The 27,462-nt window shown below is 44.1% G+C and overlaps 1 protein-coding gene across 3 annotated transcripts in view; it reads right to left on the bottom strand.

Annotated features, from left to right (window-relative positions):
• Positions 1–27,137, bottom strand: part of Cdkn2b (cyclin dependent kinase inhibitor 2B) — a 40,995-nt gene extending 13,858 nt beyond the window's left edge. Inside the window, exons 1-2 of one of the 3 annotated variants that reach the window (XM_041652856.1) lie at positions 26,745–27,137; positions 21,969–23,491 (exon numbers count right to left, since the gene is read on the bottom strand). In XM_041652856.1, the coding sequence (XP_041508790.1) occupies positions 23,231–23,491; positions 26,745–26,876 (393 nt within the window). In that variant the 5' untranslated portion in view covers positions 26,877–27,137 and the 3' untranslated portion in view covers positions 21,969–23,230. Of the gene's footprint in view, positions 1–10,871; positions 10,959–21,968; positions 23,492–26,744 lie in introns of those variants that run through there. The other 2 variants (XM_041652855.1, XM_041652854.1) reach the window with 2 other exon arrangements.
• Positions 27,138–27,462: the final 325 nt, after the last annotated feature.

Below are 27,462 nucleotides of genomic sequence, written 5' to 3'. Positions count from 1 at the left end.
AGAAATTGTGCCACACAGAAATAACAATGCTGAAAAAAAAATTCCCTTCCTTGCTTTTAAGTCTTTACCTTGAAGATCCTGTACCTTTTAAGATATTTCACTCCTGCTTGTGAGAACGTTCCAAATTTCCCCAAAGGTATAGCAGGAAGACTCGTCAACAGCTCTACCATACCAGCGAAAGTTACGATTTCCCTACTATCCGTCAGATGTGTTTAAGTAGCTCTAATCGCTGCTACAATGCTGCAATGTTTCAGGGACCTGACTCTCCACTGCCCACCTTTTTGTGGTACTGGAGGTCAAGTCATGAGTTGCCCACACGCTGGGCAAGCACTCTACTCCTACCCATGGCCCTGGAAATAAGACACTTGACAAGTATAACAAACCTGCCTTTTAAGGAACCATTCTTTTGCTCTATAACTTACCAGTTATATAGATATATATGACAGTCCTAGCTACCCGGTTAATAAATAGTGTCTATAGACTTTATTAACAAAACAAAGAAAAACCAAAGAGCAGCAGCAACAGCAGAAAGCTGCTCTGGAACTCAGCTCTTGGATCTGCCTGCTTCTGCCTTCTGAGGACTGGAACTACAGGACTGGCACTATTTTCTGTAGATCTTGAATGATTTTCTCTCCCCATATTCTTTCCATGGCCACAGCTACTTTGCCTTGGACACGTGTGTGGTGAGAATGACAGACCCTTCAAATAACTGCGGAAGGCAAACAAACGGGGGGGGGGGGGGGACTGGGTGGCAGGACAAACCCACCAGGAGGGAATGCAGAGAACTGACCCCTTACTCACCAGCTGCGGGAATCCCCAGGTGGGCACTGCTTCTAACTGCACCAAGCAAACTGGGCTTAGTTTAAATACATTATGTAATTTTTTGTTCTTTTTGTTCCTTTGTTCTCTCTCCCCAGGTTTAAGTAAATTATGTAATTTTTTTGTTCTCTTTGTTCCTTTCTCCCCAGGTTTACATAAATTATGTAAGCTTCCTGAAGTCTGAAAGAAAATAAAATTCACCTAATAAAGGTCATTGTGGGGACTATTAGATCTGTGAAAATCCAGGTATACAGAGGATTCTCAATAAATAAGGATGAGTTTAGAACACATACATGTTCTCTCATGTTGTTCATAGAGGCCATCAAAATCAAATTCTGCTTTTCCCTGATTCGTAACTGCGCATTCCTGTACATGTTAAAAAGTTCAACAAATGACCTCCTATAGTTATGGTTAATTCTCCTTTTGGGGACTAACTCTCTAAAAACAGCTCTGTGGTAATAGATGGCCCTGGGTTCCAACTAAAGAACTTCCAGAGAAAAACTTAGCCACTAAGTCATGGGAAGTGACTCTAGGGCGGATCCCTGTGCCTAATGTTTCCTCTGCGCTGTCACCTACCACTTTCTCTTTGCGTGCATTTCAAGCAGAAATTTGAGACAGTCTCACCTTGTATTCTAGGCTGGCCTAGGGAAAACTAGGCAAAACAGTGGAATGCAAAATATTCACCTTTGACAAACTTTCATGTTCTACCTTCTTTTAAAAAAAATCCCTTATAGATTTTCCCTGATAAACAAACCAACAAACCAACAATCAAACAAATCTTTGCCCTCTGACAATGCAATGTTGTGCATTTTGTGTGTCTGGAATCCCAAATTCTGAATAATTCCTTTAAATTGTTATTACAAATGACTCAAAACATTGAATTCTACATTTCAGACATCTTGGAGGGCTTAAAGATGACTTTAATATTTCTGTACACATATCCCACCACACACACACATACCACACATACACACACAACGATATTAAAACCTGTCTTGAGTAAACTTCAGTAAAGTGCTCTCTGTAGAAACCCCTTTTCCAGGCTATTGACCTTTTTTTGAGATTAAAAACAAGCTAATAACAATACTTTTAGTTTCAATGATTACACTGATTTTTTTTTTTTTTTGTTTTGTTTTGTTTTTTCGAGACAGGGTTTCTCTGTGGCTTTGGAGCCTGTCCTGGAACTAGCTCTGTAGACCAGGCTGGTCTCGAACTCACAGAGATCCGCCTACCTCTGCCTCCCGAGTGCTGGGATTAAAGGCGTGCGCCACCATCGCCCGGCTACTGATTTTCTACTATAGGAAATTATAGGTTTTATCTTGATAGCAAGTGGCATTACACCCTACAGGCTTTCCTACAGGGCTTCTGTGCGGTGTAGATTTAAAAGAAGGTAAGTTTACATTGATTGCACACGGATGTTTGACTTGACTGATATCCATGCCTTATTTGGATGTTCTCAGTGAGTCTTGACATGCTCTACTTCCTTCTTTTTCTCACTGCATAAATACTATAAGCTGCTCTCCCCACCCCCGGACTTCCAGATGAGAAAGTGGAAGCAGAGAAATTCCTACAGCTCCCTTCTGAAGCCACACCAGCTAGGAAGCCATGCAAAAAGCACCCGATGCAGGCCACATGAATACCAACAATGAGCTTTCTTCTGCTTCAAACTGCTCCTGCATTAGTACAAAGGTTCTCATTTGCTGCTTCTAAATCAATGCAGGAACAAGTGATTTCTATTTATGAGAGGTTTCAGTTTAAATTTATGAGATGCAATGACTTGGGGAATTCAAGAACTTTAGTTACTATCATATTGTCTTCTGTTTTGTAGCTTTCCATTGAATCAATAAATATTTACTGGGACATATATCCTCATACTGACTTAAGGGGGTCAAAAATGTATAGAACCCCAAAGCATGAGGTGCACACCTGTGGTCCCAGCACTGAGAAGGTTGAGGCAAGAGGATGGCTATGAATTCCAGGCCAGCCTGGGTTACACAGTGAGAGAGATCCTGCCTCACCAAACAGCCAAATAACCCCTCAAAACAGCTCACATAATAGTATTAACTAGAAAAAATAAAAATGAAGTTGTGTGTGTGTGTGCTCTTAATTCCAGAGGCAACCAAAGGCAGTAAACAGTCACTAACCAGTGACGGTTGACAGGTTGTGATACTTATTTGAGCCTTAATCTTTAAACAACAACAACACAAGAGAAAGTAAAACATCCAAAACGCAAGAACACTAAGATAACTGAGGTAATGCGGATCAAATTTCTCCACTGAGCTCCTTATAATCACTTCTGAGAGAAAAATCTAACTTTAGAAGAATGACTGAATAAGCTTCTTTCTGAGAAATGTGGTATTCCATAGAAAACATTTTGCTGTAGCTACTTGGTGTGTAAAGTTCAAAGCATCTCACTTTACAGGGGCGCTTACTCATCTCAAACAAAGATGCTACTTTTCTTCCTGTGGGAGAGGATTTTCAACCAAAGGGAGACAGATGGCTGCTGTTTCTTTAAATTGGAAGCAAAATCACACAAATGCTTAGTCAGACGATCTGGCAACTGAACAGAAATAGAGCAAAAAAAAGTGGTGGTACTCAGAAGAGAAAGTAAAACACAGACTTTGTATTAATGTACACATGTAACAGGAGACCCCTGGTAAGGCCCAGAGAAACTGATTCCATTCTGAATGGATGCTCAAGGAATCTACCCACCCTACCCCCTACCCCATCATCCACCTCTTCCCCCCTCTTCCCATTACTGGGCTTTTACAGACACACAAAGGTCCGACATTTTGTTGGTCAGCTTCATTCTGTTATGGTAACATTTTGCTTTAAATTTTGATTCTAAATAAATTATTTAAATCAGTGAAACCCCTTTGTCTTCCTTCTTTTTAAAACAGCATTTTAGGTTCTATTTACTCCAAGTCTGGTTTAGATAATAAAATAAAAAAAAACCCCTTATTTATATGCATATGAAGAAAGAGATTTATTCACCTGGTACAAAAAAAAAGTGAAGTATACCTAGAATGTGGCTTTCGTATATGCAACTTTCAGTCTGACACTGTGAGCCTTAAAAATATCCTGTTATGTCCTCCTCCCTAATAGAACCCTTGATTATACAAATCTGGTGGCCCTGAGATTCCCCCCTGCAAATTCTAACACGGAAAGGTCTCTTTTTCATTTTGTGAAACAATTTCTTCTTTGATTATTCAGTTCCTCTCCTACCTGGAGTCCAGAGTTTACTTAACTTTAAACTTTAAGTGGCTTTGCTAAGTTTAAAAACAAGCAAAAATAAGATCTGAAATGAGCAATATTGACATTTGCAAATCATGCCCAGAGGCCCCTTGAGGACAGAGTAGACTCCAGGGATCTGTCAGAACTCTGCTGGGGTAGAAATTGAGAGCTAATGAGAAAGCCACGGAACAGCTCTCAGGCCGAGGTGCTGCCGCTGGCTCTGCCTCGCTGTGCGCTGCACTCCTCCGATTTCTGGTTTCTCGCCTGCTTCCATTAAGAAAGCAAACACACGGAGAGAACTCTGTGCAGTGTTATTAGTTTCAATGTGCATAAGAGATTAGCTAACTTTATTCAGACAATTCTAAACTATTACAAAGTAGCGTTTCCTTGGACACAATTTCTCTTGGGGATTGGGATTGTGGTTTCTCAGGGGTGGAGCCTGGACCCCGTGCATCCAGAGTTCCCTCCCGAAGCCCCCCCCTCCCCAGTTTCTGTCTGAGTACTTTAGGAGGTGGTGATTTGACTCCGAGGGACAACACTGAGTTAAAAAGTCTTTTGTGATAATGGGTTTTCATTTTCATAAGCAAGGTCAATATAGAATTCCTAACAAAAACCAAACTCTAGAGGGGATTGTGACTTTGTGGGACTTTAGCAAGATTTGTATCTTAATTCTTCCCACTTTTTCACGTTTTCTCCTGACCATGGTTTTGCTGAAAGAAATTCAGTGCCTGTTCTGGGGCTCATGAAACAAGCAAGTGAGGAGCTGAAAAGAAGGGTGTCTTTTAATCTGTTTTTAAAATAAAAAGATGACATTGGTATTTGGTAGCACCAACAATTTTAAGTCCACCTGGGCTTGCTATTTACACAGTCCATAGCATGAATTACCATGTGGAGGATCTGTTGAGGCCTGAAATTGGGGGATATTTTTTGAAGGAGGTTTATTCACAGGTCTTCTTGGACTATATTTTGTTTGCCATCCCTGAAGTGGGTGAGGTTCCTTTCTGATTAGTAATTTCAAGGGCACATTCTAATTGAGGGCTATTGCACAACAAAGAGAAGGCAGAGTCAGCACTGGAAAATTAGTGCTGGCCTCTTGAAGGTGTGGCTGCACTTCCGATCTCAAAGCAGAGAGGCCTGGACCCCACATGGCCTGAGGGGCTGGGGGGGGTGGATTGGGAGTGCTTTGGCCCTGTGTGTTCACCCAAATAAAACTGATTTACTCTTGCCCACCATCAACCCTTCAATAACAGCTGAGTTAGTGACTTAGAGATGTCCTGTCGTGTCTGAATCTAGAGAAGTCTGAGTCTGCCAGACACCACTCTTTGCTGCGCGCAGTGCCGCTCCCCTTCCCACAACACCTACAGTTGCCTTTATCTGCTTAAATCTTGCCTGAGGCCATGTCTCTGGGGAGGGAAGTGGTCAAGAGGGGACTAAAACAGAAGAAGGAGTGCCTAGGTAGCAGGTCTTGTTTTGGCCGCCAGCTAAAGCACCATTTCTCAAGATTGGGGGGGTGGGGTGGGAGAAACAGAGAAAGAGAGAGAGAGAGAGAGAGAGAGAGAGAGAGAGAGGGCTGGAGCTGTGTGGAGCTCAGCTACTCACTGGTGCTCATGGGGGTCTCAGACAGGATGCCTGGAAAAACCTCTAAGACGTTAGCTCTGCCAACCAGGGATTCCCAGCTTGAGGTCACTCAAATGCCTGAGTATGAATTTAGCAGGTGAGGTGGGGGGGGGTAAGCAACGAGAAAGGATAGCAGGGAGGATGACGAGGCTGAAATGAGCCTCAGAGATGGGTGAGGGCAGCAGTAGCATCCTTTCCTGAAGTGTGGGGAACTAGCGCTGTAGACTTAAAGCCTTAAGTCACAGCCCTTGCTAGCAGTCTCAAACTTCAAAGCCACCTTCACGGAGGCGAGAGGCTCATAACTCAGTTCTTGACTCATTTAACCCCCGAGTGTAATACGGTGCTGGAGGCTTTGGCAGTGAAATTTGTTGACTATATGTGATAGCAGATGAATTTATAAAACTCAAAAGTGAATGTCCCCAGTCCCTCCCTGTCTGAGGACATTGTTTACTATGCCAAGTCTCATTTTTAAAATTGCCTGTTGTGGGGTGGGGTGAGGAGCAAGACGGCACAGTTCTTACTTCTAGCTCTTGGTAGACACAGGCTGGTCTCTGAATTCAAGGCCAGTCCGGTTTACCCAGGGAGTTCCAGGCCAGTCAAGGCTAGTGAGACCCTATCTCAAAAACAAAACAAAACACAAACAAAAACCAAACCCAAACAAAGATAATTGCGTACCTGTAGGCAACTATTTTACATTATATAAAATATATTAAATGTTTTACAAAAAAAGTATGTCAATATGTCAGCCAGGGTGGGCACACTACACACACACACACACACACACACACACACACACACACCCCTGCAGTCTTCCAGTGGCTGAGGCAGGAGAACAGGGAAATTTCAGGTCAATCTTGACTACAAAGGGAGGCTATTAAAATCAAACAAACTTGGTGGTACGTACCTTTAATTGTAGCACTTAGGAGGCAGAGGCAAGCAGATCTCTGTGTTTGGAGCTCAATCTGGTCTACACAGAGTTCCAGGTTAGTCAGGGCTACCTAGGGGAAAAGTGGGAAAAACCTAATAATTATCCCAACCTAATAATGATCTCATTCCAGGTTATGCTTTAACACCATATTGTTATAATTTTAGGCAACTTTCTTTCTTCCTGTACCGATCTTCATCAAGTATTCTCTTTCCTGAGGGTAGCTAGGTTCAAGTGTAAGTAAGCTCTTCTAAAATTCTCACTCTGTGCTATAAAGTTGGCTGAGGATGGATGCAGGTCAGTTCACAGAGGATTTGGCTAGCTCTCAGGGAGTCCTAGGTTTGGTCCCCAGACTGTATAAACAAGGTGGGGTGGCCGACTGCTAGTAATCCAAGCACCCAGAAGGTGTTCAGATATTTATTTCACAACCTTCTTGGGCTAAATACATGAGACCACGTCTAAAAAACTGTTTTTCTTACTTGTAATGTGATTGTAAAAGGTCATATTAGGGACGAGCTATGTGAAAATCTGAAGTTAGGGAAAATTCATACTTAATACTATAATTTTTATAGTTTGAGGATGAAATAATACTCATCATGTATACAAACCAGAATACAGAAACACTGAATCACAGAAACGGGGTTTCAGTTTGAGGGGCCCAAAGTACTGTAGTGTGAAGGAACAAGAGAGACGGAGTGAAATCATGCGTCAAAATGCTCAGTGATTCTAGAATTGAGTCGGTGTGAGTGCAGAACTGTAGACTAGAGTACTGCTAGAGACACAGGCAGTAGTAGGTTATCCTGCTTCTAGATGGCAATGATGCCTTAAAACTCAAAATATAAAAAGGAAAGGGTGGTTGGTATTGTGTGTAGAACACAGCACCAATGGGATCACGTCCATACTGAAATACTGGCTTCAGTCAGCTGAAGGCTCTGAAGGTTGAGGAGGAGGAGGAGGAAGAGGAGGAGGAGGAGGAGGAGGAGGAGGAGGAGGAGGAGGAGAGTTCCTAAATAGCCAGGAATACTCGGGAAGGCAGAGCTTAGCAGAGAGTACTGTGTATTGTGTGCACTGGAAACTGGCCCAGGGCCTTCTGCAGACTACTACTGAATTGTATCACCACTCCCTCACAGAATTTTATTAAACACATTTTCAGTCATAGGAATAAAAAAAAATCCAATGAACACATCTACAGAAACTTTCAAAATGTTAGAATATTGACATCTGACATCTTTGCACCAATAGTCAATAATTTGTATAAGGAATGTTTAAACATTTGCACCCCAAGGGCCTGAGTGATTCCACGTGATTAGCACCAAGTATATTCCTAAGTCAATACCACTGTGGTGGAATATGTAAACATGAGGTGCATAGTTATAAAAACCCTGGTAATTAACACCTCAAATATTTCTATTACACGCTTAGTTTCAAATGGAAAGTTGGGAAATTGGCCTTATTTGGGGGTACATTCTATGCGTGCCATAAGTTCTACTATCAAATATTTGTTGATAATTGGGCCTTTTATATACCGAAAGCACTTCTAGATAATTTCCCACATGAATTCCTCAAAACTGGTTTTGACTTGCAACAGTAAACGCTTCCTTTCAACAAATCTATTCTTATACTTTACAGTCTGCACTACAGCTGGTGCACACCTTTAATCCCAGCACTCAGGAGGCAGACACAGGGGATCTCTGTGAGTTCGACACCAGCCTGGTCTACAAGAGCTAGTTCCAGGACAGACTTCAAAGCTACAGAGAAATCCTGTCTCAAAAATCCAAAAATAAATAAATAAATAAAAGTAAAAACTAATATTATAAACAGACATTACAATTCTGTGTTTAATTTTGCTTCAAATATCCCAGGATTGCCTTGAATTATGAATGCCATAAAAGATAACCTTAAGTCCTGGGTTCTCCTGTCTCTATTACTGCTTGGTTCCCCAAAGAATCAGGATCATTCCGCTCTCCAGAGCTGGAATTACAGAAAAGCACCACAGCCACCTACTTCTGCCTCTCGGGGATGGAACCCAGGATTTTGTGCATGTTAGGAAAAGAACTACAGTCCCTTCTTTAACTCTAAATGGCTACAGCATTGTGTTTTATATTCCTGAAAATATACAATTATAACATTTACAAATGCTAAAAATTTCTACTTCCTTACCACAAATTCCCAAAGGCACCAAATTATTAATATAAAATAATTATGTAGGGAGAAATATATAGAATCATAAAATAGCTTTTTAATAGGGCATAGCACTAACAACTATATTCAAACCCACACATCACAAGGGGTAGACATTTGCTGTACAGAAAAAAAAAACCAACACAAACCAAAAACCCACCATTAAGGAAGGTGACTTGGATCCTGCGAATGTTTTGAAATGAACTAAAATCAAATCTAGCAATAAGTCGCAGAAACCTTTACCAATGCTCTCTACTAACTTTTGGAAGAATGCAATTTCGCGCCCCTTTAGTATCAGCACACAGGAAGCTGTCTTAGTGAGTTGGAGGCCACCTAGTCTACAGGGCAAGTTCCAGGACACCCAGCGCTGTACGGAGAAACGCGTTCTTGAAAAAGAAACCACCACAACAAAAACCAAACAAACAAAACTTAACAGCTTTCCTTTACGTTTTTTCTTTTTCTTTTTGGTCCAGGCCAGGGCTCCAGCTGCCCTAGCCCTCCAGGGTAGTGTAAATAGTTTTACATATCCATGCCTAAAAGGCAATTGGTACTAAAATAAAAAGCTTTCCCCAGGGGGTGGGAGCTTCACTTTTGGGACCCAGTGTGCTCTATGATTTTTGCATACAGTATCTACATAGTTTTTTTTTTCTTTCAGTTTTCCAGATCACCCGATGCGAGGATAAAACGTGTCAGATTCTATTTTTCAAGCAGTAGGCCTCAAGTAAAACCCATGCTAAATGTGGTCTGAGATGTTTAAAATCTGACTACTTCTGACTCCCCCTGGACGGCACGTTCAAGTTCTACACCTGAGGATCCTGAAAGCACTATCTAAAGATGTTTCAGTGACTTAGGCCAGCCAGTAAAAAGTTTCCAACTCTATGGACTGCAACTGTCCATACTGGCTGAGGAATCTTGAAGAATTGAGTGTTTGCTTCTCTAGCACCTACTGATTATATTTAAAATCGTAACGCGAAGTCTTCTTTATTTTAGGAAGTCAATCTTTGTTCACGCTGCCCCTCTCGCAGGCCCCGAGTGAGCCAGCCTGGTGGATGGGGGCTAAATAGGCAAACCCTTAGAAAACAAGACCGTTAGCAGGTATTCCCCCACGCCCCTCTGCCCCCAGGCTGAAATTATGAGTTCTAGAAAACCACTTTACCTATAGTAGTGTGTGTGTGTGTGTGTGTGTGTGTGTATACACGCCCGCACCTTACTAAAGCATAACGGAGAACCGTAGGAGTCACTCATTCTAAGGCGGCAGGTTTAGAAATTCGAGAATCCTAAACTTTTCGCAGGATTGAGGAAGACTGTGTGAAGCGGGGTGGGGGGGCCTTCAGATTCACCATGTGGTAAAGAGAGTGCGCCACCTCCGAGGAACTCACCCGAAAGTGGAAAAGCGACCCTCCATCCCCTCCCCCCTCCTGTCTGCACCCGGACGCGTCCTCTTTCTACCTCGTGGGTCAGATGCACGAAAGCACGCGGAACCACAGCCCCTGTGCGCCGGGCTCTGGAGGGCCTTTCTTACCTGGTCCAGCGTGCAGCGGCCGCCCTCTGCGCTGGCTCCTCCTTAGCATCAAAACCAGAGCCACGACAGCCAGTGCGCGGCTTGCTGACCCGTGTCGCGAAGATCGCGGGAACCGCACCACGAAAGCCTTCACTCGGGGTGGGCGATCTGCGCGTTCCCGAATCCGCACAGTCACCAGGAACCTGTACCCCATGCTCCAGCCGCCGCACTCGCCCAGCGGTCGCCTCCGTGTGCCACGAGAGGTGAGAAGCGCCGCCCCCAGCCCATTCTGTTCGGAAGCACCCCGCGACCCACGCACCGCCCCCGGCCCATCTCCGCCCCCCTCCCCTCCCGCCCATCTCCGCCCCCCCCCCCCCCGGCGCGTCCCCGCGTCCCCAGTCGCGCGGGAAAGCTTCCCAGAGGCGCCCAGAGGGAGGCGCGCGCGGGGCCGGCGGGCCGCATCCGGGGTCCCGCTGCCTCCCGCCCAGCGCACGCCTCCCGCCCCGGCCGCTCGCCGCGCTCGCCACCCCTCGCGGTGACAGCCGGCGCCTCGGGACGCCTGCGCACCGCCCGCCCCCTGGCTGCAGCGGTCACCTAGAGCGGCTGGCTCGGCACGCCCCGCGCGCGGGTCCGTTGTCGCTGCGGTCAGGTTTGGGTCCCGGTCCCCTTCCTCTTAGCCCGACGCCCCTTGGCGAGGCTTGCCCGGTTCCGAATTCAACTATTAGAAGAAGAAAAAGGAAGATCAGCGAGGCCTGCCATGTGTCAGCCCGCCAATCAGGACGCGCGCGGGCGTTTTGAACGCGAGCGCCATGTAGCTGCGCTCCTCTGCGGAGGACCGCGCGGAGAGAAGAGCTTCTGCCTGCATGGGGACCCAGGACCTGTGCTTCGCTGCGGACCGGTAGGTGCGGCCTGGTCGGTCCCCGAGTGGATGGGCAGACACGAGGCTGCCGCTCGGGGACCGTGTTTATTTTCGGTTTTAAGAGAGAGCGCCAGTGGAGCGTCCGCCTGTCTTCCTCTTTCTCCGCCCAGCGTCCCCACCCTCCGCGATCCCCTCCCCCTCCTCCGGGCTGCCCCTTTCCCCGCCACCCCGCTGCTGCCCCCTCCTTCCCTCCTCCCCCGCCGCGGACCCCGCGGAACAGGAAAAGCGGAGGGGGGGCCGGGGGGAAGGAGAGGAAGGAGCGGTAAAAACGGAGGGCCGAGTCGACCCGGGACTCGGGGAAAGCGCTGGGTCAGTCGCGGGTCCGGACCTCTGCGCTTGCGAAAGCGGGAAGTCGAGCTCAGGACGCCTCTAGCGGGCGCGCGGCAGCTTCCCGGGGTCGCTGCTCCCCGGGCAGAGGGGACCTGTTTCGAGTTCACCGGCAAGGTCCTAGTGGGCCTGGGTGGCCCAGCTGTGCGAGATGACGTGGAAGCCGGGCTAGCTTTCGGAACCTGGAATTGCGGGCCCGAAACTCGGTGGCTTCCAGTTTTACAGGCTGGGGCCTAGTGGTCTGGTTGCTGTAAAAAGTCCACATCAGGGTGACAGCTGGCAAGGGTCTTTACAGTGCTCTAAGCCCCAGCCCTAGACACAGAGGAAAGCGAGACCTGGGGTTAGTTTAGCTAAAACCCAGTTCAGTCCTTGCTGTAGCTAGGAGGTCTGGCCAGCCAGCCGCTACCTTCCCATCCTCATCCCGGTGTGCGACTTGCAATAGAACCTCTCAGCCCCGGCTCTGCTAAATGAGATGAGATTCTAGAGGCCCTTGGGTAAGCTTCACTGAGAGTTCAAACTTCCCAAACAGTGCTTGGCCCTGGGGCTTCTGACCACTCTATTTAGAACTTTCTCCCTCCTCACAAAGCTGCGGCCTCCTCCAAGTTTCTGCATAAGGCAGTTTCCCACTTCCCAGGAAGGCCCTTTGAATAGGCGGGCTACTGTAGCCTTTCTTTGAAGAATGTAAAATGAAAAATCTGTAAAATTAATTGCATTCCCTGATGTCTCTTCTCTATCAGATGTATGTGGAGGAGTTGTGAAATTTTATTTTCGTGTAAATATAATCATGAAGATATTGGAGTCCCAAGTGACTTTTGGCTACGTGCTCTTCAAAAAATTGATAATGAACTGGTGGTATGAGTTTTTACTTAAACTCGAATCACCCATTTTGTTCTCAGAGTTGCCTTTTGAGTTCAAGATGGTTGTCGTTATTTTACAGGTGACTCAAGCCTTGGACACTGCCTGGCTTCAAGTGTGCAGGTTAGACCCAGCAGGACCATCCTTGGACTCAAGTGGTGCTGTCTTTCTATTGCCCCCAGAGACAACGAACGGGCAGTGAGTTATCTGTGAGTCATTTTGCAAACAGAATCAGTGGTAATTGGGACTTTGCTGTTTATCAGTGGCCTGAAAAAATAATGGTCCATTTTATGTCTTTTATAAAGGAAAACAGTACTGTTTTGGATTAGCAAACTCATTCTATAGAGAGGAATAGAAAATATCCCCCTCCTCCTGCACAGTGTTTTCTTTGTCTTTCGGGTAGGGAGGACCTTTTCCTTTTTTGAGGTGTTCTGGGAATAGAACCCAGAGTTCCAGGCAAACACTCCTTCACCAAGCTGCATCTCAGCTCTCTAACTGACCAGTTTTCATTACAAATGTTATGAGCATGACACACACTCAGTCTCAAATCCACCAAGGCATAAGGCAGAAGACACTGTAGGGCTGGGGAGATGGCTCAATGTCAGGACTGAACTCAGACCCTGTAATCCCTCTGCTAGAGGTGAAGAAAGGGGATTCCCTGAGCAAGGTGGCTAACTGGACAAACCAAATCAGCGAGTTCTGGCTTCAAGTGAGAAACCCTACCTCAATATTTAGAGTGGAGGGATTGACCCTTGACTTCACCCTTTGACCTCTCCACAGGCACGTGCACCCTCACACATAGGTACTGTACTTACAGATAGCATACAGAAGTATAGGGAAGTGCATGTTAGATGTTTGTGTATATTTATATATGTACACATGAGCTTTAAATCAGCCTTAAAGCTCATGTGTGTTATATATGTGCACACACATATCTGTAAGCATGAGGAATATATGCACATACAGAAAAATTGGGAACACACAAATATCTCTTTAGCTGCAGAAATTTCACTTCAAAATGTTTCACTCTGTGGATCCTAGAAGTCTGGAGAAAACGTTCTTTATAACAGTATACAGTAGCAAAAGCAGAAAGAATAAACATAAAACATGATGTTTTGGTGACATTGATGTTTTCTAAAAACCATGACTCACCACAAAGGCAAGCCTTCATAGCTGTGAAAATGGGAGCGCAGTTGTATATGTGGGGAGCGGTTGTCACAGAGCCCATGACAGCAGCAGAGAGTGAGTACTAGAACAGCATAATCCTACGTGTATTTTAAATGTCTGTTGGGTAGGCATGCTTAAATTACACACATGCACACAAACACTTGTATAGTTTCTGGAATGATACTTAAAATTGTTGAGTAACAGTTAGTTACTTTTGGATAGTAAGAATAGTTTAAAAGCCAAGTGTGGTAGTGCATGCTTTTAATCCCAGCACTCTGGAGGCAGAGGCAGGTGGATCTCGTGAATCTGAGGGCAGCCTGGTCTACAGAGAGAGTTCTAGGACAGCCAGGGCTACATAAAGGAAACCCTGTCTCGAAAAACAAACAAAATAGTATAAAAGTCTGACATTTTATTTAATACTTGCTACTTTTCTGAACTATTTCAAAGTTTGCCATCAACAAGAATTATAGTAACCATCACAGATCAATTATTGTCGAGTAAACCTGGAGCTGATTAGCAAATATGAATTTTTTCCAGTGTTTTCTGAGCCTTGGGGCCTTCTGGGGCCCAATTTTTTCCAGAGAAAGAGGTTTTTGAACTTGTTGCTTTCCAGTAACTAATGGGGCCAACATCATCATTTATTATATCTATTATGTCTATATGATATAAAAGGCTTGAAAATAGAATGAAGTGCCATTTAATTTTTTTCCCCAGAAGACAACCTTCCATTTTTCTGTTTAAGATTTAAACAGAAAAAAGCCACTGCAAATCCTAGAGTGGGCTTGCTGTGGCAACACTCGGTTTCAGTGGCTGTCCAGAGAGGGGACTAGTAAAGGTGATCAGATTGTTTCCAGCCAGGAGTACAGCATGAAGGCGAAGGGAAAGATCTTGGGGCATCCTAATCCCTAGAGAGGCAAGGAGCTACGGTGCATACATTTTCCCTGTTGTCACCCTTGGAAGAAGAAACTCTTGTTACCAGTAACCTACCTACCGAGTTGTCCATTTTTGTGAATGCACTAGACTGTTACTGTTTACTGTTTTTAATTATCTCATAAACATATTATAAAATATGTAGTAGCATATAATGAAATTATTTTCAGCCTAATGAGATACAGAGACTGGATTGAAGAATGTTACGTTTCTTGGGAGGATACAGAAACCTTTCAGGTCACTCTTTGATTTGGGAGTCCCCAGAGAGCCACTGCAAGTCCATGTTCTCTTTGAATTCTTACGCAAACATAGAGTGGAAAGCCTTGCCATGTAATCACACAAAAATTACATTTTCAGTGTACTGATATTAATTTATAATAGCTAATCCCCATATTCTATATCAAACTTGCCTGCCTAGATTATTATAAGAAACTATTTAGTTCAGGGGTCTCAGTAGAATGAAAAATACAGAAAAAGCACCAGAAAAATCAGAACTAAGATGAACTGAGAAAGACTTACATTAAGCCATGTATTTCTGTTGCAATGGCCTTTGTCAGATTTCTCTGTTAATGTTTTAGTGAACCCGTGCAGCAGGGGTGGTTCCGGGGTAGAACTCTCAATGGACTTATAGTAACATTTTAAAGGGTTCTCCTTTCTCCAGAGCACAGAGTTTCGGTGTTTTCCCTCTTGTCCCTGTCCCTTATATATCTTTGCTTAGCTCATGGCAAAAATAATTGCTAATAAGATATGGAAATAAATATTCACAAGTAAACACAGATCTATCTTCCTCTGTATATAGACATATATATACATACAACATACATGTATCACTGTAAGATATACAGAGATTCAAAAAGCATAGAACTTTAGTAATGATACGAATGTAGAAAGACCCTAATCCAGTTTCCATATTTATATATAAAGGAAATTGAGATAATTAAAGTTATGTGGCTTAGCAGTCACATGTTAAATTAACTAATAACATGAAAGAGTGCTTAGTTTTTCTTCTTTTCATTCCCCTAATCTGTACAGGAATTTCAAGTAGAATTGGAGAATTTTTTCAAACTATTGAGGTACAACTGTTATTACTTCTTTAAGTATTTGAAATTAGTTTTAATGATATAATATCTGTCCATCCAGTCATGAGTAGTAATAATTGAATGTTGAAATGACAGCAAATAACACTAACTTGAATTTTCATAAATTAATCAATAGTTATGCTAGTAATGGGAATATGCCCACCAAATCAGAATATGGTTGTGGCTAGATGGTCATATGCACACGGTAGCAGACCTCTTTGCATCTGGGGACACTGGCTTCTGCCATATGCAAGGCTGCTTCGGATAGATCCTGCAACTTTTGTGGATATTTAATCCTACTGCTTTGCTTTTTTTTTTTTTTTTTTAGAGTGGTACAGTATTGGCATAGTGAAGCTTTGAGCCTGCCATGAAAAGCACCAGGATCAAAGGAAATTAGCTTATCTTTCATTTAAAAAATAGTCAAAGAGTCATTGTAAAGGCAATTAAAGTCTCTGTTAACTGTTATATAAATACATACATAACTTGTTTTAGTATTTCCCGTTAAGGGCAGTTGGGAATGTATTAGTAGTATCTAGCTGAAGATAAACTGGACAATGCATTGTTCGCTGTTATATAGAGATGAAATATCTAAAAACAATCTACATAATGCTGTTCCAAATCTTTTGGGGGATTTTATGAATCTTGACCCTCTTTTGAACATCTTTTATTTCTTAGTTCATAAATAAGTAATCAGAACCATTAGAACAGAGCAAATTTTTACAGTAAGTTACCCTATGCTTAGACAAAGGGGAAAAAAAAAAACCACGGTGAGACGTGAAAGACTAAGTGAGTAAGGGATTGTAGTGGGAAGCCTGACTCCCACGGCCTCTGGGAGTCAAGTGGAGAGGGTCTGTGTGTTTTGACTAATACACAGAAGTTAGTAGGTTTATTTATTCTTCTGTAGTTTTACAATGGAATGAGGAAAAAGGCTTGTGACAATAGTTAGCTGCCTTTGTTTCATGGATTTGCAAAGCCAATTGAATTTAGCAGGGCTCCATCCTGATGACCTTAGCTCCCTCACAGCACTGCTAACAAACACATTACCCAAACTGTGTGTCAGATGGCCTTGAGCCTAATTAGTTTGTGTCCAGTCCACCATTTCAGTACAACCAGGTCGTGGTTGATTTCTAAGAATGTTTTGATTTTGCTTTATACAAAAAACAAATAAAACAATGTACTACACTATTGTGGAGTTCATAAATTTTTAAAAATTATTTTTAATTATATTAAGCTGTCACTGAGAATTATCCCGCCATTTCTTTAAGTTGGGAACGAAGTAACAGATGTCAAATATTTGTATTTTAAGAGATAATGAATTTCTGAGTCACTCTTCCTCAACTAGCAAATTCAAATACTTTGGGCCAAAGGGAATAAAGGAGAAGCTAAGGGATTTTACAAATCAAATGGAGGATTTATATTACCACTTCTGTGATTTTTCTTTGAAGCTATTATATAATAATATATCCTTAAAATTCTATTTTTGGCCACTATTGATTATTTAAATGATGGTTAGAATTATATTTTTCATTTTTATAGCTCAGTATGAAAATGAGTATTCTATAATATTTGCCCAATTTTTTCTTACAATATGTTTTGATTATGTTTTTTACCTTCGCTAATTTCCCCTGCCCACTTTCTTACCTACCCCCAACTTTATGTCTTATTCTTTCTCAAAAACAAACAAGTAACAAAGGCAAAAGCCCCTGAACCCACAAAAACAAAAATCAAAAACAATTAAAAGACCAATGAAACAAAACAAAAATGACAAAGCAAAAGGAAGCAGAAAGTTCACCAATATACCATTGAATTTGTGTTGTGTTGGCCTTCTGAGTATGGGACCTGCCCTGGAGGTGTGGCTGACATACCCAGTGAGACTCCATAGAAGAAAACAAATTTGCCTTAGCCAGTGGGTATCAATTGTAGGTAGCTTCCTGGTTAGCGGTGAGACCCAGTGTCCACTTCACCCTTTTAGTGCTTCAACTTGTATATGCTGCCACAGTTCATAGGTCTATCAATCCTGTTGTGTTTCGAAGACACAGTTGCCTTGATGTCATCCATCCCCCAGGCTCTTAAAATCTTTCTGCCTCCTCTTCCAGGTAGCTCCCTGAGCTCTGTGGGGAGGGGTTTGATAATGACACCTCATTCAGGACTGGGTGCTTCAAAGTCTCTCTCTTAGCACCTTGTTGTGGACCTCTGTGTTAGTTCCCATCTGCAGGGAACCTTCACTGATGTGGTTCAGCGAGGAACTGTTGTATAGCTATAGCAGTGTGTCATTAGGAGTCATTGTATTGCTGTTTCTTTAGCAGAGTAATGCTAGTGGGTTTTCCCCTTGACTGTGACTTGTTCTTGCTCTAGGTTCTTGGCCACTTTAGCAGTGCCAGGTATGGGCTCCATTTCACGGAGAGAGCAACAACTTACTCTTCACCTTAGAAGGAATATCTATGCGGCTTTTGTTTCACATCCTAAATATTTCAATTTGGAATTTCTGTAGTGAAATATTTTCTGTTTCTGTTTTCATGTCTTGAGATGTTTTTATTCATTCAGCTGTTTGTGTTTTTACAGTCTTCATTAAGGCATCCATTCATGCCCTCTTTAAGGGATTTGGACATACTCATAATTGCCATTTTGAGGTTCTTATGTGCTTCAGCTAAACTGAACTTCTCAGAGCCTGTTGCAATCTGGTTACTGACTTCTGGAGGAGGCATACTGTCTTGGGTGTTCATGTTTGTGCTTTGGTACTTGGATCTAAACATCTGGAGTTATGATGTCGGAGGTGTTCTGTGGTGTAGCTATTTGGTCTTGTCTTTGTTGACTGATTGCTCCCCTCTTTGGCTGCTATTGTCCACTCTGGATCTTAGGCAAATGTGATGACTGGGATTTCCTGGGAGAGTGTCTTTGTGGGTCGGTGAAGGACACAAAGGAGTGCTTGATGGGCTGGGAGAGAAGACTGAGAGGGGCACCAAAGATGGAGTCTTCAGGGAGTGGAGTTAGGATGGGAGGAAGTCCTGCAGGCAGGCTGCTACAGGAGTAAGAGTAACTATGGAAAGGAGAATGGAGGCCAGGGAGGTGGAGAAAATTGTCTCCCTGGACCTCAGATCGATGTGGCCACTGGGGGTCTTCGGTAGACAGTGTAGCTGCAGGTCGGTGACTGACAGAAAAGGATGGAGGTGAGCTAGCTGGGAAGGCTGAGAGGCTAGGCAGGAAAGAGTTAAGGGGACTCTGGGGCCTCTCCAAGAGGTGGAATCCCCAGGGAGTGGAGCTAGGATGGGGGAGGGTCTCTTACAGGAGGACTTAGCAAGTCTCTTTAGACAGAGATGAAAGATTTCTGTTGATACTTTTGAGTTTTTGGGGGGGAGTTAGTCTCTGAAAGCTAGTACAAATCATGTTTAATACGTTTACACTTCTGAGATTTTATATGAGAAGAGCCACCCCCAGAAGGTAAAAGAAAGATCATGTATTTCTGCACTTTAGAAAATACCCGTTTATCCATGTATCATTCATGATTTGAAGACAGAATGGTATAGTGGGAACAAAAGAGTAGTCATTGTGGTAGGAACTGTCTGCAGTTTTCTGTTGTAGCACATTAAAATCTGCACACTCTACTGTATTTACCACAATACTTACTAGAATTAAAGACAAAAGCAAAACAAACATTTTCCTCTACTCTGAAGTTTTGTGACATGCCTCCCTTCTGTGAGTGGTATTTAAATATCTGCATTGGTGAGTTCCAGAGTCTTCACATATGGGAGGGCTTGTGGCCTTTGTGTTTCCCTTAGCCTAGTTCTGCTTGTGATGATGAATGTGTTGACTAGCTTGATTCAGCCATTCCCCACTGTGCTCAGGAATCCTACCTTTTTTTTTTTTTTTTTTTTTTTGATTTTCGAGACAGGGTTTCTCTGTAGCTTTTGGTTCCTGTCCTGGAACTGGCTCTTCTAGACCAGACTGGCCTCGAACTCACAGAGATTCGCCTGCCTCTGCCTCCCAAGTGCTGGGATTAAATGCGTGCGCCACCACCGCCTGGCTAGGAATCCTAACATTTTGTACTCTACAAATGCATATGATTATGAGTTAAACTTATAATGCAAACTGTAAAGGGAAATGTAGAATATCTTTTACACACATGGAGGACTTTATTATTCCTTGAAACTTGGTTTTCTGAGTAAGCATTGATATTTGCAATCTAGTATGTAGCAATCATAAGTTTTACTCCCCCCACCTTGAATAATAATTATTTACAATTACCTTTCTGTTCATTGGGCCAACTACATCTCAGAGGCTGCACGATGCTCAGGTACAAAAACCAGGAAGATCCAGTTTTGTCATCAGGGTCAACTCACTACCACCGGAGATGGAAGATCAGCCACTATTATGTGGTTTAGTTCTATGCTAGAGGATTGTGCAGATCATCACAAAGGAGTGATTCAGGAGGCCAGGCAGTGGTGGAGAACACCTTTAATCCCAGCACTCAGGAGGCAGAGGCAGGCAGGCAGATCTCTGTGAGTTCCAGGCCAACCTGGTCTACAAGAGAGAGCTTCAGGACAGGCTCCCTAGTCAGCAATAGGTCATCAGCTAATGAGGGAGCTCCCTGAGGATCTGTTTTTTTTTTTTTAAACTTATTTTTACCTTAGATGTATTGGTGTTCTGCCTGCATATCTGACTGCGTGAGGTGTCAGATACTCTGGAACTGGAATTACAGACAGCTCTGAGCAGCCATGTGGTTGCTGGGAATTGATCCCAGGTCCTTTGAGAGCAGCCAGTGCTCTTAACCACTGAGCCATCTCATTACCCACAAGAATTTGTTCTTTCAGCAGAGCTGAGCAACACACATAAAGGATGAGTGGGTCCATAACAAAGAGCTTAAGAGAAAGTCATGGGTATGAAGGGTAATGAGATGGCACCTGCAGAACGAGCCTCTGCTATCCTTTAACTGTGTCTCCTCAAGCAGTGGTTACAACTTAACCAGTGGTTCTGTGCTGAGTAGTGCTGGAAACCAAGGAACCACTGTGCTGGGTAGTTCTTGTGAATTAGAGTCACCTGGAAAGAGGAAACCTCAACTGGGGAGTGCCTCTATTGGATATGCCTGTGTGCAAATCTTTGATTATTTTCATGGTTATTGGTTCATGTGGGAAGACCCAGCCCACTGTGGGTGGTGCCTCTGCAGGTATGGTGGTCCTGGTTTCTATGAGAAAGCAAGATGATCAAGTGCAGAGGAACATGCCAATAAGCACCTTCCTCTGTGGTCTCTGCTTTACTTCCTGCCTTGAGTTCCTGGCTTAGCTTCCCTTGCTGGAGTCAAATAAACTCCTTCCTTCCCCAAGTTGCTTATGGTCAGTGTTTGTCACAGCAGCAGAATGAGACTAGAACAGGCTCCACCCTAATGAGTTAATTAATGGGAGCTGCCCAACTGCTTGAGACTTAGCCCTCTTAGGGGTGGGAGGGTCTTCCACATGATGACTTTTGCCACATTATGATGTAGCAAGAAACCCACAGAAGGTGTGGCCCTCTGGATGCCAGACTTGCAAATCTGTTCCCCAAGCCAAAATAAATTCCATTATTTGTAAACTTTCAAAGATCCACATTTGGGGGCCAAATCGACTTACTTTTGCACATCATGGAAGGTTTAAGTGTTGAAGGAACAAATGTGTTTTAAAGCATGCCTAGTGAAAACTGTATCGATAAACATGTTTCCCTTCCCTGAGAAGATGGGGTCTAGTTCTCAACTCATCTTTGGTAATGTGCTAATTTGGAAAATAAGGAATTGATAGGGGAGTTTGTGTAACTAGTTAAAAGGCACCCCTCCTTGTCTCTACTCTCAAATGAATTTTTCTAGTTCCTCTTCTCTATTTTGGGTGAATATTTACTATATTTGACATCTAGAAGCATAAAATACAAATCTTACATTTTTTACTATAAGTAAGCATATTTTAAAAATAGGTTTATTATAAAGGATAGAAGCCGTGAGCACTTTTGAATCTTTTAACATTTGTGAGTTAGTGGTAAGCCTAGGGAAATACATTAATTTTCTAAAAATTTGTGTGAACATTTGAGTGCCTGCCATGTATATGTGCCTGTGGAGGTCATAATATTCTGGACCTGATATGGTTGCTGGGAACTAAATGGGTCCTCTAGAGGAACAACAATGGCTCTTAATCACTGAGACCTCGTTCCAGGCCCCAGATTTATTTTAGCTTTTTAAAAAATTGTGTGTGTGTGGGGGGGCATGAGTGAAGGTGCCTGTGGAGGCAGAGGTATTGAACTTCCTTGGTGCTGGACTTGTGCATGGTTTTGAGCCACCTCACCTGAGTGCTCTGGAAATACACTTGAACGCCAGATTATTCACATCTTGGGAGTCTCTCTATACTGCTTATTCTTTATTAAAACAAAGATGAATCAATCGTTTCAATGCTGTAATGAACCAAGCCAAATGGAAGCCCCACAGAGTGTATCCACAGTTTGTTCAGTAGACAAGCAAGGCAGATCACAAGCTGTCGTTTAATTTCAGTAAGTTCATACCCTTCCTCTTTGTCCTAAATTCTAGGAGATAGCCCACTGAAGCTGGCTAGAACAGGTACATGTGCCATTTAAAAGGGCACCTAGAATAGCCCCCCTGAGACACTCACTATACAGGAAGCAAAGATCAGAGAAATAAACAGGTCAAGGACAAAAGCAGAGTGTGCATTGTCACTAGGAGTTGCCACATGTCATAGTTTGACTAAGACACTGTATTACAGAAGGGATGCCTGCTATAAGCCCAGTACTTAGGGGGCTAAGGCAGGGGTGCCCTGACTTGAGGTTAGCTTGAGCTACAGCGGAAAGTGCTGCCTTAAAAAAGAAGGAAAAAAAGGGAAGGAAAAAAAAAACCAACCATAGAATAACAAGCTGCACCTCAGTCTCACCTCTGCCGAGGACGGGAAGTTACACTGTTAAAAGCTTAACTCTTTAGATACACTGTTACTAAAGAATTCAAATGTAGGAAACGCCTACCTAAAGGGCTTCTTAAGCTATTTTACATAGAACAAGTTGCCACATAGGAATTCACCACTGGACTTTGTGTAGGGCGAGTCTGTCAGGAACCAGAGCATCAAGCCACCGTGGTTCACAGAGTTCAGCAGAGATCTGCCTTCATCTTCTTACACTATCTTCCAGGTGGAGCTGGGGGCGAGTCCACAGTTTCAACAGAATGCCATTTTGCAGGTGAATCACCATGGGCACATCACAGCGCTTAAAGCCCCAGGTGCACTTTGGTGGTATCCATCTAGACTCCAGGGTTCCCCTCTAGCCTGTGAACCATCTGCATTTGGAGTTCACCTGGGGAGGTACTGACAGCTCCCTCCCAAATGTCTTCAATTCCCCCTTTCCACTGCAACATCATATTGTGGAGATTCAAGAACTCCCTTGTTATTTTACACCACACCCTGAAGGGTAACGAGCCCCCCGGGAACTTCACACAATATGAAATCGAATTGGTGATCCCTTTGGCTTCAGGGTGAGGGCAGAGGACCAGATCCAGATGCAGGAAAACACTTAGGGAGTTAATTCTGATTGGCTTTGCCGTCCTGGGTAGGCTTTGAGTTTTGGAAGTCTTGTAGGTTGTACACACTCCCTTCATGCTTGCAGTCTGCCTACACGGTGCTGAGGTGAGAAAAAGTCCTTGCGGGAGGCTGAGGAACCTGGCATCAGTCTCCACTGGCAGCATGCAGATACCTCGCAATATCCCGGTGGCCCTGCTCTTCAGCCAGGTCCACCGGCAGGCGGCCCCAGGCGTCACACACATCCAGCTGCGCCCCTGCCTTGTGCAGCATCACCAGTGTGTCCAGGAAGCCCTCCCGAGCCGCATCGTGCACAGGTCTGGTGAGAGTGGCAGGGTCAGCGCAGTTGGGTTCCGCTCCGTGGAGCAGCAGCAACTCTGCCACCTGGGTGCTGCCCATCATCATGACCTGGGGGGGGGGAAGAGAGTGCTCAGGGTGAGTCTGGATGGGGTGGGGGGGGGCACACGTAGAGCCAGCCAGCGAAGGAGCTGGCAAACCTCAGGTGTCTGGTTTCTCATTTGCCTGTGTAATTCACTCCCGGTATAGTTTAGGCTGAAATCAAAATAGATTCTATTTTATTCTCTACAGGTCAAGTAACAGGAAGGGGCAGACAAATTGTTTATTTGTAATATGGAATACTGGGCTAGAGGGATTTATCTTAAGTGACTTCTTAGCTCAGTTTGAACCGGGCTTTTTATTTGTTTTTTATTTGTCCCTTTATTGAAAACGGACCTTTTTCCTTCACATAATTTATCCTGATTGTTTTCCCTCCTTCTACTCCTCCTAGCCCCTCCCTACCTCCCTTCATCCAGACTAACGCCCTTTCTATCTCTTGTTAAAAAAAAAAAAATCCAGGCTACTAAGGGATAATAATAACAAAATAAAATATAACAAAACAAAAACTAGTATGTTGGAAATTGGACCAAACAAACAGAAGGGAAAGAGCCCAAGAGAAGGCACAAGACTCAGAGACCCACAGAGGAGCCTTAAAAATACTAAGCCTGAAGCCAAACATACACAGAGGACCTGGTGCAGACCCATGCAGGCCCAGTGCATGCTGCCTCAGTCTCCCTGAGCTCATATGAGCTTTGCTCAGCTCTTACTTTCTTTCAGCCTCCTCTTCTTCAGGGTTTCCTGATCTCTGAGGGGGAGGGATTTGGTGGAAACACTGACATGAGGTCTCTCACACTCAGCATAGTGTCTGTCTGTGGGTCTCTGTATTTGTTCCCATCTGCAGCAGGAGGAAGCTTTTCTGGTGATGGCCGAGCAAGGCACTGATCTATGAGTACAGTAGGATGTCAGTATGAGTCATTTTAGTGCTTTTTTTTTAAAACAGTACTATTTGGTGTCCCCCCCGTAGGACCTGGGACTTTTTAGTTCTGGTTTTTGGTTGCCCAAGAAGTGTTGGAGATGGGTTCCGTCTTGTGGAGTGAGCCTTTAGTCAAATCAGGTATTGGTTGATTACTTCCCAGCATTGCATAACTTGCAGGCAGGACACCAGAGCCAAGCTTGATAACGTTTTATGTTGTTTTTTAGACTGCTTTCTTTATCCCTCTAGGTCTAACCATATATGCTTGTTGGTTTGTCAACTTGACACAGGCTAGTCATTTGGGAAGAGGAACTTCCGCTGGGAAAAGCCTCCCTCAGATGGGCCTGTGTAGGCAAGTCTGTGGGACATTTTCTTAACTCATGATAGATATGGGGAGGGCCCAGTCTACTCTAGGTGTACCCCACCCGTAGGTGGCCCTGGAAGATGTCAGAAAGGTGGCTGAACTGGAGCCTGCGAAGCAAATCAGGAAGCAGTTCTTCAGTTCCAGCCTGGACTTCTATGGTGATGCAATGTAGCATCTAAGCAAATAACCCCCTTTCTCTCCAGGTTTCTTTTGGTCATGATTATCAGCGCAGCAACAGAAAGCAAACTGAGGCACCATGTAAAATAGGTACTCACTGTTGCTTATTCTGCTTTGGAAGTTAGAGCAGTGCTTTAGAGGAGGAAACAACACACAAGTCAGTTTGAAAAAGGTTTTGCTCTTTCCGTGTCAAATGTTTGCGCTCACAAACTGTACTCTGATCATTTAAGCTAGAAGTGGAGATCAGAAGAAAGTTACCATGTTCCAAGCTTCTTATACATTACAGAAACAAATCATTTGTTGTAAATGTTTAGCATCTTATAATATCTTAAACCTAGTGTGACATACAGTGGAAAATTTAGAGCAATCCATTGTAATATGAAATTGACATTCATTTACATTGTATGAAAATTTAATGCTAAGAAGTATTTTTCTATATAAAAAGACTATAAAAAGCTTGACTTGGTAGCAATTAAATCACAAAGATGCATATGTTAGGGAAAAATGATGTTTTGGAGATGTGATCCTATAGTAGCTATTTTGTAGCTATGCAAATATTAATAATAAAACAATTTTAGGTATCTAATTGTCCTAAACATTTGGTCTATGGGCTTAGAAATTTACATGTAGTGAGAGGCAGTAGTCATGTGTCAGTTTTTATCACATGAACATTAGAAACATTCCTTTCTTCAAGAAATATGCTAATCTTATTATTTCTTTTAGTGAGGTAAAGGCTATTTTTACAGTCACAAAAGGAAGATTTAAAAGTTCTCGGTACAGAAAATAAGATTATAAGAAAATCTTTTCTATAAGGTCTTTATAATCACTTTATAATGTTTTTGTTGCTTTAAAATATTCTTTTGTTAAACACTTCTTTCCCCTAAAATTTCAAGAGGGCTGAATACTTATTTTCTTAAAAATCCACACTATTAATAAGAGTCCTTGTTTCCTTAGTTCCAGAGAGGGATGGAGGTGAACAACAAAGGCTGCTATAATAATCAACAGACTACAAAACCATTGTGTTCGATCGTCAAGAAATAAAGTCAACACTAATTAAAGCAGGATTAGTAAACACTGAACAAATTAAGAGAAAGTTTAGGGAACCGAACTGCCTTGCCATTCATTCTGAAAGGACCCAACAATTCTGTAGGGAGCGCTTTGCCTGTTCGCATTAAACAGTGAAAAACTACACCATATCACTGCCCGCATACAGGAAATTAAGCGCTGGGTTTGGGAAATCTTTAGTCCAGTGAATGCGTTTTGGTTTTTGAGGAGAATAAAAAAGAAAATATCCATGCCGTTGTTTACAAGTTTTCAGTGAATGCTCTCCCTCCATACTACAATTTTGTGAAATTCCTTGAATCCAGGCCGTGTAACTGGTAATCTATCTACGCATCTTTACCGTGTCGTCCTCTGTCTGACCCTTCCTTTCCCACTTCGCTCCCAGAATGTCGGCCTTGTATCTGTAATTGTAAGATGGCAGAATAAATATTGGTATTTTCCCACCAATACAAAGATCGGGAGGCTGGGGACGTTGCTCAAGGGTAGCGCACTTGCCCGCCCAGCATGCACGGAGTCGCGGGTTCCAGACCCAGCATCTCAAAACGAAGAAAAAGCCACACAAGTGCGGTGGGTTTTTTCGATTATTTTTGTTTTTCAGAGCTTCTGCTCTTTCAAAACCTGCCTCCCCTTGGGCCGCACACGTCCAGCACCAGCCAGCTGCCCAGGTGGTGCGTGGTCACAACTCGCAGCCGCGGAGGGCACCGTGCTCGTGCGCCCCCTGCCGGCGAGGCCCCGGGGTCCCCTGCTACCTGAATTGGGCGCCTCCCGAAGCGGTTGACGGCGTTGGGATCCGCGCCGGCTTCCAGGAGCTGCCGCACCGTCTCCACCTGCCCCCGCGCGGCGGCGGTGCCCAGGCCCGCGTCACTGCCGCCGCCCAGCATGCCCTTGTCCTCTTCTCGCAGCCGCAAGCGGCAAGGATGGTCCTCCGCTGGCCGAGACTGCAGCACCCTGGTCGGTGAGCGACTCCTCCGCTTCCCGGGGGGGGGGGGGTCCAGCAGCTTCTGTGTCTGTCCTGGGAGCGCACGGGCTCTAGCGCCAGCGCCTGGGAACCGCACGGCCGGCACAGGCGACCAGGGCGCGGTGGGGAGCCCGCGGGCACTGAGCAGCGGCTGGCGCTCTGCACCGCCGCCGGCCCCGCCCCCTCAGACCACGCCCCTCGTCCAACACCGCCCACCTCTTGAGGTCCTAGAGGCATGCGCAGAAGAGTGAGCTCTTGAGTTCACAACACGGTGGGTTGGCTATTTTTGAAAAAGCTGAGCGTCTGTACCCAGCAGGCGGAGCAGAGGCGTTTATTTAGTCCAGGCCTGCGGGTTTCGCTCTGGAGACGTTAATCGTTCCCTTGCAATCGAGGTCGAAAGAAAGTCTTTAGGAAAAAAAAAAATCCCACTTTCTGAAGACGTCTGAAAGTGACAGCATCTGTCATGCGAGGCTAGTTCATCTCTAGGTGGTATCTGAATTTAACGAGTT

Source organism: Microtus oregoni, unplaced genomic scaffold (assembly GCF_018167655.1).
Source record: "Microtus oregoni isolate MIOR12 unplaced genomic scaffold, Mior012 000005F_ref0000423, whole genome shotgun sequence".
In the NCBI taxonomy this organism is placed as follows: domain Eukaryota; kingdom Metazoa; phylum Chordata; class Mammalia; order Rodentia; family Cricetidae; genus Microtus; species Microtus oregoni.
The sequence above is the reverse complement of the archived record's forward strand: the minus strand, read 5'-3'. Positions and strand labels throughout refer to the sequence as shown.